Genomic DNA, 17,420 nt, shown 5'->3' with positions numbered 1-17,420 from the left:
ACAGATTTTATTGAAACTTGATGGAAGGGTGATGTCTGGGAAAGAACATTTTGGAGCAGATTGGAATAAAGCGGCAGATCCCGGAATTTTTTCTTCAATGTGGTGAGAGAGAGGGCGTGTTTGTGTTCTGTGTTCTATCAACGGGAATATGAGCAGAACACGTTTGCTCTGTATGTAAACCCGTGTTTCCCATAAAGACAACGTGAGACAGGAGCTTTGATTGTTACATGGAACATTGTTTAATTGTCCAGTTATATTTTACAACCCAAAAAAAAATGTTTTTCTTTTGGTGCGCATGCATAGCCACGACCAGACTATGCATGGGTTGATCCCAGGATGTTACAGAGAAGGTGATTAAAGTTACAGGAACTTAGCAAGAAGAAGCAGGAGAGGGGGAAAGAGGAGTGAGATTAACAGAGGTAAGAAAGAAAGAAAAGAGGAGTGATTGGAAAGAGTAAGTAGAATGGTGCCAGTTGGCTTTGACCAGTGAAATAACTTTACAACATTCCCGTTCATTTTTTTATAAAATAAAAAAAACAAACGCAGACGGTTATTCAATCATTTGTTGTCTGTCCACTTTACTTCTGGGCGGGGATCATGCCATCAATGGACTCTCCCTTCTCCAGCTTCTTCTCCATCTCAACCATCAGCTTGACACCATCAACCACCATCTGGCACTGATCCACCTCGGAGGAGCCCAGACGGTCGGCGTTGGAGATGTCGAACACACCCCCCACGGAGGCTGTGTCCACACCACCTGGAGGGAAAGAGGAGGAGAACAGTAAATCCTCTGTCTGCAGTGGAGGAAGAGGAGGTGGAGGAAGAATGAAGCTTCTCTGAAAACACTAATCTGTCCTCAGCTTGGAGACTGATTGATTCCTGTACCTGTGCCGCGCTTCTGCAGACGCAGTCTGGTCAGGATCTCCTCGAACTTGGGGTGTGTGCTGAGCTTGGCGAGCTTGACGTGCACGCCACCGCGCAGGCCGGTTCCCAGGTTGGAGGGGCAGGTCAGGATGTAGCCGAGATGCTCGCTCCAGCTGAAGCCGTGGTTGTGCTTCTTGAAGATCTCCTCAATCTGCACAGCAAAGTCGAGAGAAGACGACATTTTGATTCAAATATATCCTCAAAATAAAACCTGTCTTCTAACAGTGAAGAAAAAAACGAAACATCATGCATTTTTAACAGCTATAAAAAGACAATATACAGATGTTGCATGGACGTTCTGTGTGTTACCTTCTTCAGGCCGACGCAGAAGCGTCTGAACACCTCCTTCATGTTGCCTCCCTTCTGCATGGAGATGACACGCAGGTGATCCTCCTCGTTCACCCAGACCAGGAAGGTCTTGTCATCGTTGTGCCTGAGGGGAAGGAGATCAGCTCAGTTTCACTTGATGATTTGCAGTTTCAGTAAAGATTGTGTCAAAACAACCGCGTGAACACTGAGCTGCACAGAGATGTATTTTCAGGCTGGCCCCCCCACTGGGGTAAAGGGCCAGTGTGTGTGTTACTGTGTTTTCATGACACACTTTAACAGATGTTTGAAAACAGGATTAATCAGGACATGGTCTGTGGGGTAAAGAGACAGATGGGGGTCGTTTCTGTTTGGTTTGTATGACTGTGTGTGTACTTGTGTTTCGATAGAACCACAGAACCTGATTTCACTGTTGATTAAATCATCTTTTAACTTTCTAAACAATGAGAACCCTAAAGGACTCAGACCTCCAGTCTGTGTCTGTGTCTCTCACCAGATGCCTCTGCCGTCGGGCCAGTCACGGGCCATTCCGGCGCAGGTCAGCAGGGGGGACACGGGCTTGTCGAACAGGAAGTGATCGTTGATCAGCTGATCCTGCTCAGCGTCGGTCATGCCGCTCAGGGGGTAGTACTTTCCCTTGAACTCTCCATCCAGGCTGGCCAGGGCTGAGTGGGGGGGGAGCAGAGGACAGAGTCAGTCCCTCACTAACACATGTTACATCATAAAGACATTTGGAGTGTTAGCAGAGACATGAGATTGATGGATCAGTTTGATAATCACCCTCAATGGACAGCTTCTCAATGGCTCTGCGCTCTCCACGGCTGTTGTGGGGGGGCAGGGTGAATCCCTTGATGCTGCGGCCGGTACGCACACGGCTGGACAGGACGTAGTTGGGGTCCAGGTCATCACCTCCCTGAGAGGAGACGAAAAAACACAACAAACACATGAATATTCTCTGTATTTTATATCTTATTGGTCTAACTCTTGCAAAGTAAATTTTATATCGACTTTTATGTGAGCTAATCAAAAACTAAAATATCTGAAGTAGTAGAAAGTGTTTATATACATGTCTGCCAGATTCTGTAGAATTATAAAATAAATTAAAAATATAAACATAACTAAAAGAACATAGAAACCTGACCTAAAGGTTTCCAGTCACACTTTCAATTTAGTCGGTAAACGTATTGGTCTCCTTCCTCTTCTAAGAAGCAGTGCTGATCTCTGACGAGGCCATGAGGCTCGTCTGCTCTCACCTTCAGGTGCTCGAACTCCAGGTCGGTCTTGTGCTTGTCGGTGGGCTTGTATCCACCATGACGGTCTGAGATGATGGGGTCCAGCAGATCCTTGAAGACCTCGTAGCACTCCTCATCACCAGCAACGCAGCCAACGGTCATGATGAAGGGGTGACCTGTGGAACGAGGGGGAGCGTGAGGAACACGCTAACATGGCTGGCAAGATTTGATTACGTGAACATAAGGAGACAATAAAGGACTTCTGATAAAAACATGATAAATAGTCTCATGTCACTTTATAATTTAGGTACAAATAGATTCTAGAGGAAAATACACAATCCTAGCAATTAATAGTGAATGCTAAAGTGAATGTGAGTTAAACCTCTCCGCTGGAGACTTGCTCTTTCTTACCTGGGTTGTCAACACCGGTCTGGATGACGTCATCCACGGTGAAGCCGCTGGGGGTGGACTTGCCCCTCAGCTTCTCGTAGATGTCCTTGGTCAGCACCTGCAGACGGTGACACACACACAAAGTGCTGGTCAGCAACTTTACAGCCACATCACTTCAAACTTTAAGGGTTTTCAAATTCAGCAATGAAAATATTCATGGTTTCAGAGACATTATAATTCTAAAAGCTACTGCCACTTGTGTCTGTATTATTTGTGCAGGTGGACCTGAGAGTGGGATCTGTACCTTGGCCATGTGGTTGTTGTGCAGGGACAGATCGGGGAACTCCTCGTCCTTGGAGAACTTCATCTTATAGTCGTTATGAACGTTCTTCGCCATGGCTGCGATTCTTACTCCGTCTGAGAAGAGACGATGAAAAGAGAAGAGCTGTTATTTTTCTGAATCTGCAGAGATCACAGAGGATCTGGTGTAACCTGATTTAGTCTCTTCAATCAGAAGAATATCTCAGACCTGAAAAAGAGGGATTTTATACGTTTACTGGAGATAAAATAGATTTGCTAAAAGTCGTCAAATGTCAACACAGTGATCTGATAAATACCAAATGTGCTGTCGGGCTTTTCACCGAGTTTTTCAAGGGCCTTGTCTACGAGTCGTCTGGTGAAGAGGAGACATCTTCTCATTCTGTCTGACCTTTCTTTCTTTCTTATGCTGAGGACAGCTGTCCTGTCTCTGACTGTCTCCTAGTCGACCTCCTCTGCTGTGACCCCCCCACCCACCTCACAGCGTAGATTATTAATAGTGTAGCTGCCCCCCCCGTTCTAAAGGGAGCTACCGTTTCCAGCAGATTAAGATGAAGGTTTTTCTTTCCGCTCTGACTGAACTAATGTGTTGTACAAAGAGTAGCAGGGTTACATTTATGTGAAGTGATAAACTTTTAAATGACAAAAAAATTTTAATTAATTATTCAACCACTACTTAATCCTTAAAGATTTAAGTCAACAGAGAAAGTCTGAAGAAAGAATGACTATTGACTCAAACACTACTTGTTTGTCCTTGTGAAGCTGGAATCCACAGAGCTGCAGCTGCAGAATCAGATCAGGAAAAGATTTACAACCAGGAGCCGTCGTTCTGTTTCTATTTCTGAGCCTCTCTCTGTCAGACAGAGGTCAAATGTCGTTTGCGTCAGTTGCTTGAGGTGCAGTTGGCCGATGACACCTGTTGCTCTAAAGGTCAAAGCTTTCCTGCCTCATGGCTCCACGACTTCCATGACTAAATCAAGCGCTCCCTCACTATTCGAACATGCAGCTCCTGCCTGCCCTGCTTACGTCACCACTGTTTCACAGCCTGACACTTTGCTACTGTTTTATCAGTGGACTTCTGCAACCCACATCCAAGAGACCAAGGGTCAAGTCTTTCAAAAAGAAAAATAAATGAATAAAAGCCAAAGTTTCACTGGTAGAAGAATGATTAAAGTAGATTTTCCAGATCAGGATCAAATGCACAAAGCTTCAGAGAAATCCAGACCAAAAATGCACTGAAGGAATCTGTGAGACAGAAACTTGGTTCAAAACGCTTCCCCCTCTCAGAACCTTTTTCTTTTCAGGGGCTTTTGTCAGGTGGAAGTTTTTGTCCGTATTCATATAAAAACACACACCACAATCTCTTCCATGGATTTATCAAAAAGGCGAATTTAAGCATCTGTTTTTCTTTTTACCTGCTTAGGAGAAAAGAAAGCTGTAACAGTTCCCGGGATCCGATCCTATCCACCAAATGTAAGGGTTTCCCAAATCTACCAGGTGATGCACCAGAGCATTTATACCCCAAGTTGCATCCCTATTGGCTGGCTGGCCTCGGGGTACCCTGGTCTGATTGGCCAAAGGGGGTCTTCTGTCCCCGGGATAGTTTCTAAAAGGCAAGAACGTACATCACACAACACTCGAAACGGGAGACCAGCTGCAGCTGCTCAGTCCAACCTTTCACCTTCTGCTCGGAGCTGTTTGACTGGAGCCTGCAGCAACACCAGTGTAGAACAGAACATGCATCCTCACACTCACATAGGTGGAAATAAAGTCCCACTTAGTATCTTCTCAATGGGATTTTCAATGAGACTTGAATGTCTATAAAGACGGGATGAGAGCTGGGTCCAGTGCAGTAGAATTCAATTAAATGCAACTTACGGATATCATTGAAGGTTTTCTCTTTAACAACAGGATTAACCCACGTTTGAAACTTTAAGGAACAGTTGGCTCGGGGGGGTTTGGGAACTGGCTGCTCATGTGATCAATGTGTCCTTCATGTTTCACACGTGTCTCTGTTGAGTCCATGTTACCGAGTGACATTTTTGCCTGTCATCATATTTAGGAGTTAAAATAACCACTTTGTCACATAGTAATATTCAAGACTACAGATTGAATTTCACTGAACGGTGTTGCGCCCTCTCAGTGTGTGTGTGTGTGTGTGTGTGTGTGTGTGTGTGTGTGTGTGTGTGTGTGTGTGTGTGTGTGTGTGTGTGTGTGAGGTCAAGGTGTGTGTCGCTGCTGCCTTATTCAAATGGCATGAAGCGACACACCGCGGCTGTTCAGACTCAAGACGTCTGGAAAACGAAGGAAAATGTGAAGTTCCTGTCTCTTTTTTCCAGAGTGTGTGTATCTTGTGTATCTCTGACGTTCATCCTGACGCTCTTCAGGATGTTGTTGGTTTGTATCTAATATAAAAATCTGGGCTCATGGAAAAAAAACACCCGGAATCAAATCTGGCTCTAATTGTAAAACTTGCACTACATGTGCCTGTGTCATTACCCCCACTGGAAATGTGAGAGACCTGGGTAATGTATCCGCAGACAGATATTAACTCACATCATGTGACAGAGTAGAGATTGTGGGACGGAGCTCAGAGACTCAGTGACGCTGACACAGTCTCACATGAGATCCAGGTTTTCCCAGAACACGATAGAGAACCTGAGACATTTGGTGTTTCACTGATTTCATGTTGAATACCAGCTCTTTCTTTTTTCTTTGTAAAATGAATGTTCATAACAAGAGATTAATAATTATAGAAATAAAAAATATGTTTGATTTATTTATATCCATTATTCCCCCAAACCATCAGATAAACACTATCGTAGAAAACAGATAACGATACCAGCAAAACCAAAAGCAAGAGATAACGTGGGTCCAAAAGTCTGGAGCCACTTTCACTTTAGGCTGGGTTGCAATAAACAGTTTTTTGTTTTATTGAATTTATTGAATGAATTTTAAAGGACAGAACTTAATGAGAAATTATTAAAATAAAACCTTGTGTATAAATCTTTTATAAGATTTCCTCTGACAGAGCTGTTTTAATATGTACTTTGAACATTACTGTCCGTTCAGACTCAAATAGTTTTTTGAACATTCAAACCTTATTTGATGAAGAAAACAAAACCAGGCAGGTCTCGTTTGTCTAGTTGTTTGCAGGGACATTGAATGGGACACAACTTGTGACTCAAACAGGTGCAGCAAATTGTGAAGCTTCTCCAGAACTGAAGAAGGGCCTGAACATCACTGGAACATCCTCCAGTTGGTTGTTTCACTCTCAGGGCTCTGCTCTGTGGAACGAGGCCACAGGCTGTCATTTCAAAATCTGGGATTTAAGCGCTGAAGCCCATTGACTGCACCCAGAATAAGAATGTAACTGACGGTTGTAAACCTGCTAAATGATGACACCACACTGTTACATTTTACAAATAATCTATGTGCAGTAACACATGTGCTCATGCACACAGCACATGCTGATGTAACACACCCTCCACAGCTGTGTGTGCACATTTCCAACTGTTTTAATTCTTCTCTTCTGCCTGAAGGTTGCAGGTGATTGTTGTGTTGGTCTGAGTTTGTTTGTTAATCTGCACGTCGGCTCTGTTGCTTTGGCCTGATCGTCCACTGACATGCATTTATCTGAAGTGTTTTCTTGAAATGTTGACCTGTGAATAAGTATCAATGACTTGTAGCAGCGTAAAACAGGTGAGGAAACTGGTTTACATATTAAAGTACCATTTTATTTCATCCTTTACCATAAACCTCCATTAATAAAACTTAAAGGTCACGCTGACTGACGTGTGATATGTGCTGTGTGCGTCGTCTGCCCATTCAGACCAGTCAGTTCTGTAGCGTGTATGCCAGCTGTGGCCCAGTGCCAGCTTCCCAGTTTAGACTGTCACAGTATCCCCCAGCACTCCCCCCCCTCCCCCCAATGCTGCTACCTCAGAGCCAAATAGCCTCAGAAACCTGCAGCTGCCCTGCAGAAACCGGCACCAAGGACAGTTATGTAACCAGGAACACTGTGAATCAGTTCATCTACTGATTCTGATCTGAGTCTAATCAGCAGAATGAAACCAACTGAATCAAGACATTTGACTTCTTCTACTCTACTGCTTTACTTTGGGCTGAGTGCATTATAACTGACATGATACTGAATCAGAAAGGTTTTGTTAATTGTTTGTTTTCTGCTTCCTGCGTCAGAATGTTTTGTTTTTAAAAGATGCTTCTGATCCATTCTGTGTTTGAGGAAAATAATACAAACATATGGGATTGTCAGATATTCCAGACGTTTGTAAAGCTTTCAAGCATTTGACATCATTTAAAATGTTATTTTTCTATCACATCTTCCAAGTTGCTGGTTTCTTCTGTTTGTGTTTTGGTTCTGGTTCTTATCAGTGAATTCCGTCTGATTCACAGAAAACCTTCTAAGCTGTTAGGTTACTGAGGTACATATAGAAACACACATATACGTTATTTTGTAAAGCTTGGTGGAGCTGGCATGCAGTCTCATAACAGATATGGTATTCACAGCAAAGGCCTGAGGGACCAGTTGTGGCCAACACGTATTCACACATTCACACATGGGCGTTGCCAGGAACAACTGGCAGCCTCAGCCACTGATGCTCGTCGGCTAGTTTCTATCTGAACCTTACGGCTCGGAACGTTTCCTCTTGCTCCTGCGCAGAGAGAGAGAGGGCGTGTTGCTTCCTGAAAGTCTGAACCCAGCTTCGTGTCTTTGTTTCCTTGTTTCCATTGGATCTGGTTCGTTTTAGTTTCACGTTGTAATTTAGGGAGCGCTCTAAAGAACCCTAACCCTCCGCTGTCAATTCACTGATTGTTTTCACTAACTTGTTTGAATAAAGATCGACCTCTTTTGGTCGGACTAAATTTAGGTGAGTTGGTTCAGACCATGGCCTGAGGAAACCTTCACACCTGTTATTGGTTCGACTTGTGGTTTGTTTGAGTGGACTTGGCTCTTTGTCTTGTAGTTCATCAAGAGATTGTCTCAATATTATTGTTACAAACTCAAGTGGATTCTTAAAAAGATTCATGTCCCATAAGCACAATACATCTTCTATTCAAAGAGGATTGGAGCAGCCAGGATCTGGGACCCCTCCTCAGACTTGAGTCACTGTGGCTTGTCATGTAGGTCGTGCAGGTCCTGAAACAAGCAGTTAGCAGTCTGAAGAGCCCGCAAATAGACTCAGATATTTGTAAGATGACTCTTTCCACATGTTCACATGTTTGAGTCCGACACCTGATGAGAGAGGCTGGAATGGAGGGAGCAGGGCTGAATGTGGAGGAGTGACTGTGCTCGGGCCAATGAGATGAGAGGTTTTCTACTTGGTTGTACACAACTGTCATTTGTTATCGGAGCACTGAGTCAGTTCTGGGCTCTGGAGTTAAGGTTCATTATGTTGCCTTTACATCTGAAAGAAGATGTGTCTGATTGGTGGTGTAGTTGTTAATAGTTTGTGACGACAACATGGCGCCGGTGCAGGTGGTTGTGATAATGTTCTTAATGATAACCAAAGCGTCTGTTTGTTCCTCTCACCAGGAGAAGTAACATCATATAGACGCTTGTGGTTTCTAACCAACTCTTAAAGTTTTCCATCAAGAAGTTTCACCACTGTTGAAATTTCCTTTGTCTTTTGGACAAGTATGGACGAACTGACAGCAGCAGAGGAACACAAGGATCCAACTGTTTCCTTTCATGTTTCTGATGTTGAGCATTAATGAGTCTTTAGAAAGAAATGAGTCTTGCAGACGTATGTAGATCACTGACGTCTCTTCTTCAGGCTGCTCGCTGGCGGCTACATTAGCTGCTATTAAGATAAACACACCCAAACTGTTGGGGGTCCAATTGCATTGTGGGTCATTTATGTGCAAGTTTTTGACCAGCGAGAAGAATCCATGGAACAAGAAAGACAATATATTTAACAAGATGAGATGAATATTGCAATATCTTGCTGCAGAAATAATAATGAGTAGGATTGTTAGAAACACATTTTAAATAGCTCAACTTAAGGCAGTAGTGTTTTTGCAAAGTAATGTGAGTCTTCTGTGATTGAGTTTATTGAGTTTGATAATGTTTAACATGAAAGGAGCAGATTTCAGACACAAACTTTGCACAAAAAAATCACATAACTCACTGAAAAAGAAAATAGTTTTTCAACTAATTGATTTGTTTGATTAATTGAAGGAATTCTGTTTTCAGAGGAGAAGCCTGGTTTGACATGTGACCTGTAAGATGAAACCAGTAACCAACAATGGAGTCAAAGCAAAGAGGTTTTTGAAATATAAATAGGACCTTTCATGTTAGAGCAATGACAGATGATCACAAGGTTCACAGCTTAAATTGTTGTGTTCTCATCATAGACTGTATGTAAAAGGTGTGTGTGTGTGTGTGTGTTTGTGTGTTTGTTTGTGTGTGAGAGAGCTCAATTCACTGCAACATGGAAAATGAGGTTAATGCTTTTGTTAACGCTGTGATCGCATGATTGAGATGTTTAGTATGTATTGTAATGTGAGTATTTGGTTGTTGTGAGTATTTGGTTGTTTTGAGTATTAGGTTGTGCGTTTTTTACTTGCCATGCATGTGTTGTCAAATTATGATGTTTTCTCCATTTGCAGTGAGTTCCCTCTCAGGGCCACCGGCTGAACGACCCTGTTGATTATTCACCCGTCTGCACTGAGCAACATTTAATGATTTCAAATCAAAATGTTGTATTATGCAACAAACTCATTTAAATTTCAGATTTCTTTTCCCTGAAGGTTACTGGTGAGCTTACGATGAAACATGAGCACCATGAGGGGGGTGTGGCGTGGGTGAGGAGCACGAGGGTGTCGGGGATGATGGGGGGGGGTTTCTATCTTTAGTGCCACCTCGACGGGTCCTCCGATCTCCAATAGCAGTTCTGCTGATTGAATTGCATGGAGTCAGCTGTCCCCCTTCTTCCATTCCTCCGTCCATTCATATTTCAATTTTATGTTTCTCCACCAAAGCAGCAGGACGGCTGAGAGGAGGACGGAAGACAGACGGGACAATAAACAGTCGGGACTCGACTGAATGTGGAGAGCATCCTCAATATATCTATCTGTGATCATAGACTTTTTATTTATGCACATTTATATGACTCTGTGTGTGTGTGTGTGTGTGTGTGTGTGTGTGTGTGTGTGTGTGTGTGTGTAGATGTTGACCATCCCAGACAACAGCTGAAAATCCTTAAATCCTGGTATCATGTGTATCTACATGTAAATGTGTCCATGCAGTTATGTTGACCCTGCACACCTGTCCAGATTCTCTCTTTAGTTTTTTATGTGTGCCCATACCCAGGTCTATGCACACAGACACACACACACACATTCACACACACACACACACACACACACACACACACACAGACACCTCTCCGCCTGCAGCCTGTACTGTCATTCCTTCCTGCTGTCGACTGGCTGCCAGCAGCAGTGTTGTGTTCCCAGTGTGAAGTCCCACCGCCCCTCTCATCTCAGCACTGAACTTATTTTCTCTGCTTAGCAGCTTCTAATCTAACAGACACACATACACACACACACACACACACACACACACACACACACAATCTCTTCTTCTCCTCACTTCTGCTCAGTGTCTTGTCTTTCTCAGGCTCTTGTGCCAAGGCCTCATCACACCCACTTCTTATTGGAAATAGTTTCTATATGGGGGCTGCGTGCCCCTCCCTCCTCACACCAATCTGATATTCAGTGTATTGAGTGTGAATATTAAGGGGGGGGGGGATTCGTGATAAATAATTAAGGATACTCAATCATGATGCAGTTATGTGTGGCATTAACACGCAGTGTGAGTTGCCAGAAAATTAAAACAGAGTAGTATAATCAATCATCAACTCTGTGTGTGTGTGTGCGTGTGTATGTGCGCGTGTGTGTGTGTGTGAGTGTGTGTGTGTGTGTGTTACCTCTTTAGGGACTTGAGGCCATACTTAATTTCTGAGCTCCTGGTTAAGGTCAAAGTTAAGATGGGAACTGTGGTTAGGTTAAGGTAAGTGTTAGGTTTGGATTTGTTGGATTAGGAATAAGGTTTTGGTCAGTCCTCCACAATCAATGGAAGTCAATACAAAGTCCTAAGTATAGCTGCGCATACCTGTGTGTGTGTGTGTGTGTGTTTGTGTGTGTATGTGTATGTGTGTGTGTGTGTGTGTGTGTGTGTGACAAAGTAATGAAGTATTAACATGAGTTATGTTACACTGAGTTAATGAGTCGATAACACTGTGATTAAGAACTAAGACCTAACTGTTATAATAAAGGTCAGTGAGGTTTATGACGAGATTTAGAAAAGATGAAGTGATTTAGAGAAGCTTAGCTTTTCATTCATGAGGTTTTATATTGAAGCAGTTTATTTAAGTCTGGATGGTTTCATGGCACATGTGTAAAAAACATATAAAAAAACAAGGTCAGAGGTTAAGGGAAGAATGAACCGTCATATTTCAGTGACACTAACCGAGGAGCTGCTCTCTTTAGTATTTAGCATATCTTGTAACATAAAAAATAAAAGTTAACCCCAAAACGTATAATTCAAAGTCTTTGACAGTTTATTAATCTGTGCGTTTTATTTATTATGTAATAATTGTATTAATCAGCCATATTTGAATTATGAATAATATAATGAGGAGTAGTAATATTTCTTTGTTCAGTTTTGCAGTTTATTTTAAATTTTGTGAAAAGTTAGACAAAATTCTGGGAGGAAAAAGGAGCATTCGGTGTTAACACACACAGACACAAGTACAACATGTAAACTATACAAAGAAAGAAGCTATAGCTGTTTATTGATGTCTACTCTGGATCACATCCCTTATGTATTACGATTTCTTACTTGCTGAGTGTTCAGACTCCTGCTCGACTGTACTAGCTGATTGTTGGAACAGCCTTTGGTGACCGGAGTCGGAGTCGGAGGTGGATGTGGCATGAGATGAGTCTGGTGGTTTTGGGGCTGAACCTTTTCAGAGATGTCTCCCAAACATGGCCTCTAATACGTTGTTTCCACATATCCTGAGTTCAGGTCCTTTATTGGTCCTCCCTTCGAGAAGCACGTTGTTTAACTTGTTGGAGGAGGAAGGGGGAGGAGGATCCAAGAGTCCCTCCTCGATACTCAAGGCTTTTCCTTTTCATGACAAGTCTTGAGCTCCTTCTTATATGAGGTATAAACGTATTGGTGAGCTACGTTTGTTGGTGTGATCGCCTCATTAAGTTTGCTTAAGGTATAGATTGAGTCAGATGTTGGTGATCTGGGCTGTGTCTGTCCTGCTGTCTGTGGTCTGTCCTGCTGTCTGTGGTCTGTGGTCTGTCCTGCTGTCTGTGGTGTTCCTTACTCGTCATCCTGGTCAGCATTCTTCTTAGGGAAGGTGTTGCAGGGCTGGGAGGCATCCCATTGGTTGCTCCCAAAGACGCCTCTGCAGCAGCCTGTATTTGTCCATAACTTAACATTGCGGTCCAGACCTGCAGTTATTATGTGTTCACCAGTGGGATCGCTCACAGCACTCACTATCCCGTTATGATGAGCCTGCCAGCAGACCAGCAGTGGAGGTGCACAGAGTGACACAGGCCAGCCCTCTATATCCTCGAATGGCCCCTCGTCTGTGTGTTTATTAAACCCAAAATCCTGAATGTCCCACAGACAAATCCTCCCGATAGTGTCACCTGTCAAAAGTGTCCGTCCTTTGACATCAGGGGACATGATGATAATGGCAGCATCTTCACCATTTACAGCATCGAACTTTCCCAACAGACCTCCCTTGCTTTTGGCAGACCAGGCATAGATGTATCCATCTGCAGAGGTCAGCAACGTGGCTGTGGTACAAGTATTCTCTCGAGCCCTCAGACATGTAACAAGATGATTGACTTCCACTTCTGATTTTTCCCCCGTCAGACTGATCCCAGGGGCTGTGAGACCTTGTTCTTGCTTCGTGGTAATGAGTCTCCTGATCTGGCCTTGAGATTTTCTAAAAGCCACGTGGGTTTTAGGGCTCGTACTGGTATTAAGCCAGTAGAGAGTCTCGCCACTGCAGGCATCCCAGACCACAACATTTCTATTGTTAGAGGCAGTGACCAGTGTGTTTTCATGGTTATCCATGGAGGAAATATCACTTAAATACTGATGCTCCAAAAGTTTGTTGTCATCTCCCACCAAATCCAGGTCAAAAATGATCTTGGAGTATTTTGTTGACACAAACATCCTATTTTTTGTGCAAACAATTCCTGTCACTTGTTTTGTCAGAGTCACGGAGTGAACGCTGAGCTCCGATCCACTGTTGAAGTTCCACAGTCTCACTTTCCCGTCCCATGAAATCGTGACCAGTCCCTCCTGTGTTTCGTCAAATGACATGGCAGTGATTGCCTCATGTTTGCTCGGAGTCACATCAAACTGCATCACAGCCTGTCCTGTTAGAAAGTCCCACACTGTCACCACGCCACTCTGACAAACAGAAACCACCTGTTTGTAAGTGCTGTGGTAGAGAGCGGAGCACAGCGGCAGGTCGTGGGACGTCAATGTGCTTTTATAAACATCTGTTCCTCTTCCAAGACATTTTCTTATGTCGGAGTTCGTCAGGACGAGCTCATTGTTGTGTGTGTTGTAACACACACTGGCCACAGAGGCTTGTTCCATCCCATGAACATGGAAGCTTTGAATACACTGCCAGCTCTCTGTCCACACACAAACATTCATGTCCTTGGATAAACTGAGGACTATTCTGTCTTTAGAATTAAACCTAACGTAAATGACGGGTTTGACATGTTCCGTCAGTGAACGCACACAGGACAGTTTTCTGTGGGGTAACCACAGCCGCAGTAACCCGTCTGAACCACCGGTCACTAGATACCCACATGAAGAGGCGTGTTCAACGCACAAGAAATACTTGTGATCTCCTCTGCTCTCAAAGAAGTTCTGTGAGACTGTGATACCATGTGAGGTGTTGATGGATGTGAGGACCATCGTACTGGATGAACCACTTAAGGTGACGAACGTGTCCAGCAATGGATAGTATTGGATATTAGTGCATGCATCATTGAAGTTGTGCACTTTAACACACACATGACTAGAGGGTTTGTCTAACAGGTCGGACACATGAACACTTGGATACTCGAGCATGGAGGGTATCTTGAAAAAATCTTGGCAGAAAAGGCCGTTTGTCCGAATAGCGTAGGAGATAAACATGTAGAGAAAGCCGTCTGTATCACCAAAGGAAAACACTGATTTGGATTCATTGGACCAGTAACTCATGGCAGACACTACTTTGTCCACCATTACAGAGTGACTGATATCCAAAACCCCTGTCTCGATTTCTTTGTTACAGTCACAGATGTAGAATAACACTTCCCTCTCAGAGGAGATGGCCAACTGCTTGAGTTCTTTGATGTAAACCATGTCCTGAACGTTCATCTTCCTGTGGTTCGAGAAAGGAAGTGTTGTCTTTTTAATTTTGTGTAAAGGAATGGTTTGTGTGCAGTCAAACCTGTCAGTCCACATGTTGAGGACAGCATCCGAGCTGATTGAGAGGTATTGACCTCTCGTGAAAGCCCTGATCGGTTCTGTGGCAACTTGTTTATCAGGTTTGGGATTGTTCTCATCCTCGAAGGGATGGAATAACAGACAAACTATTTCTCTACAGTGATCCACTGGTACAATTTCGAAAGGTTTAGGAAAGAGCTCTCCAAAATACAGTCTTTGATATGCTAGTTTTCTATTCACAAGAAAGTCTAGCACCTGATCACTGTCCATGGTCCCGTCAGGATTTGTGCCAATCTGTTTGTAGAGGACCTTGATCTCAGCGTCACTCAAAGAAATGTCCACTGGCTTCAGTAGTGCAAAAAACTCCGTAAAATCCAGAGGCTGTTGAAGTCCAGAGCAGCAAACTGGTCCCATTGCCTTTGCAATTGTTGTCATATCTGAAGCAGTCAACATTTTTCTAGCTTCGTTGGGTCACAATTCTTCAGATGCTGCACTTCAGATTCGTACGTGGGTGGAAATCCCATCAATAGTCTGTTTTGCTTTGATCTAGATCTCCCTTTAAGGCTGTGAATATGTTTCTTTGATCAAAATGTTTTCTTTATTCAGAAACAATTGAGATCCAGTTTATGGCTGTAATTCATTGATTGCCCCCCGCCAATGAACCAATCAGAAGAAAATGTATTTTTCCTGTATTGAGCATCATGATCGATAATCTTCCAGTGTTGTGTAATGTAGCACTTCAGAGATTTTTCAGAAGTATTGGGAAGGAAAAGAGATCGTCTTCCCTTTGAAGTATTGGGAAAGACCAAGTAGGGAAAGAGAGGAATACAGCTCTCAGGATCTTAAGAAGAACTCATACTATGCAGAATCTAATTAAGTATAAACAAGCACAAGGGTTAAGGAAATAGTACGAAAAGCAAAAAGGCAAAGTTGGCAATCTTTTAGTGATGAAAAATGGAGATAAACACCTCTGAGATGTCGGACACAGGATAAGAAAGCACCAGTGAATAAAGAGTCTGTAATGGCAGTAAAAGGTTTATGAGATAGTTTGGAAAGAGGTATTAATAATTAAATTATATATGATAGAGAAAGCAGGTCTGAAATAAAGTTGGATCAGAAGCTTTTTATTTGATTGATTTGATTCAGCCCCTTTTCCACTCACAAACATAAAGTAGTTATTCTTAAGATCCTGTTTGTTTTTAGTGCTGCTAAATATTACAGCTTATATACATTCTAATTAACTGTCTTTTTTTCAGTTGATAATGTTTCTATTCATTTTTATGGTTTATCAGTATGATTCATTAATTTGTGGATTGACCCTTAATCAATTAACGTTTCACTCCTGAGTCAGTGTGGTATAGTAATTATAAGCTTTTTAAAATAAAATATTGTAAGTAGCTAGTTCCAGTTAAAGGATGGATCAAGTAATATAGTAAATATTAATTAATCATATGTCCACTTGTAGCTAATAACTACTATGAAGTGTCATCTCTAGACATGTGCAGAGTGTGAACTGTGTTTCAAACCGTGTTGACAGTCTGTCCCTCTCCCCTCCTGCAGCTGCTCATCTGTCCGGCAGGGGGCCGAGTCCCTGCCTGTGGTCCCAGGACATCACGGCCAGCCCGGCTGCCGCGGGGCATGATGGGAAACAGGGGATCAGGTAAGCTCCTCAGCTTCATCAAGTTGAACAGACAAAACTGGACACAAACAGGAAACCACGAGACCATCCCTTCAGAATAAACTGAATAAATTTACATATATTAAAAATTTCAGGTGATTCGCTTCTTTCTTTTTTAATTAGACATAATCAAGTTGGCCTATATAAGTTTGTTGATGTTATGGTTTATAGATATATCGCTTATGGTAAATATATTATTGAACATTTTCTTTTAAGATTAGAACTTTATTATTTTCTTACAACGGGCAAAATCTTCACAAATGTGTATCACAAGGGTTTCGGCAAAATGACCTGTTAAAGGGAAGAAAGAAGAAAAACATCCAAAACCAAGTAAAAGACAAAAAACGTACAACTTAGACACAAACCATACAAAGAAAAAAAGAAAATATATATACATTAATATTCCCACGTTAATTAACAAAATAAATAGAGTCACATCAAAAGGTTAAAGGTAAGTAACCAGAGACCTAGTGAGGTAAAGTGACTGAAGAGTGTCTCCTTGCAACCTGACGCTTTGGATAAAACATTGTGCTTGAACATGGAGCTGAGAAAGGTTTGTACAAATATACTAGTGACAATAAAAAGGATTTGATGGGACTCAGGGCTCCTCATCTGTAAAAGGCTGAAACACTCCCTTAAAACCGCATGTCTATTTACATAAACATTTATTAATGTTCGCATGATGTTCATTGATCCCAACAACGAGCAACACAGCAAAAACTCCTCATTAACTGGAAGAAACCTGTGGAACCAGAATCACTGTGGGCAGCAAAAGGGGGAAAGTGAAAAAAAAAAGTGAAGCTAATAACAGAGTAAATAGTACAATATAAACACATGAGACTGTAAAATATAGAAATGTGCAGAATTTGATATAATATCATATTTATTTAGGTATTTAGTATTATATTTTAAATCAGGATTCCACAGAGAGGGACGTGTCAGTGTCTGATCACTGGAACATTATCTCTGTGCAGCAACATGGCCTCTGATGTGCCGTGATCAGGCTTTTATTCTGAAGGCGAGAAGCGGAAGCTGAGTGTGTGATGAC

At 42.5% G+C, this 17,420-nt stretch overlaps 2 protein-coding genes across 2 annotated transcripts; both read right to left on the bottom strand.

Moving 5' to 3' along the window:
- Window positions 1-215: 215 nt before the first annotated feature.
- Window positions 216-4,691, bottom strand: ckmb (creatine kinase, muscle b). Its single transcript, XM_053422664.1, has 9 exons — window positions 4,607-4,691; window positions 3,178-3,290; window positions 2,895-2,991; window positions 2,505-2,659; window positions 2,032-2,164; window positions 1,745-1,916; window positions 1,234-1,357; window positions 886-1,075; window positions 216-757 (listed from the first exon to the last, which is right to left on the bottom strand). Exons 2-9 carry the CDS (start codon window positions 3,268-3,270, stop codon window positions 579-581), a joined length of 1,143 nt encoding a protein of 380 aa, XP_053278639.1. The 5' UTR covers window positions 3,271-3,290; window positions 4,607-4,691; the 3' UTR covers window positions 216-578.
- Window positions 4,692-12,552: 7,861 nt separating this feature from the next.
- LOC128440385 (WD repeat-containing protein 49-like) lies at window positions 12,553-15,108 on the bottom strand. The gene has a single exon (XM_053423075.1). It carries the CDS (start codon window positions 15,106-15,108, stop codon window positions 12,553-12,555), a length of 2,556 nt encoding a protein of 851 aa, XP_053279050.1.
- Between the last annotated feature and the right edge of the window lie 2,312 nt (window positions 15,109-17,420).

This window comes from Pleuronectes platessa, chromosome 5 (assembly GCF_947347685.1).
Source record: "Pleuronectes platessa chromosome 5, fPlePla1.1, whole genome shotgun sequence".
Taxonomy (NCBI): Eukaryota; Metazoa; Chordata; class Actinopteri; order Pleuronectiformes; family Pleuronectidae; genus Pleuronectes; species Pleuronectes platessa.
The sequence above is the reverse complement of the archived record's forward strand: the minus strand, read 5'-3'. Positions and strand labels throughout refer to the sequence as shown.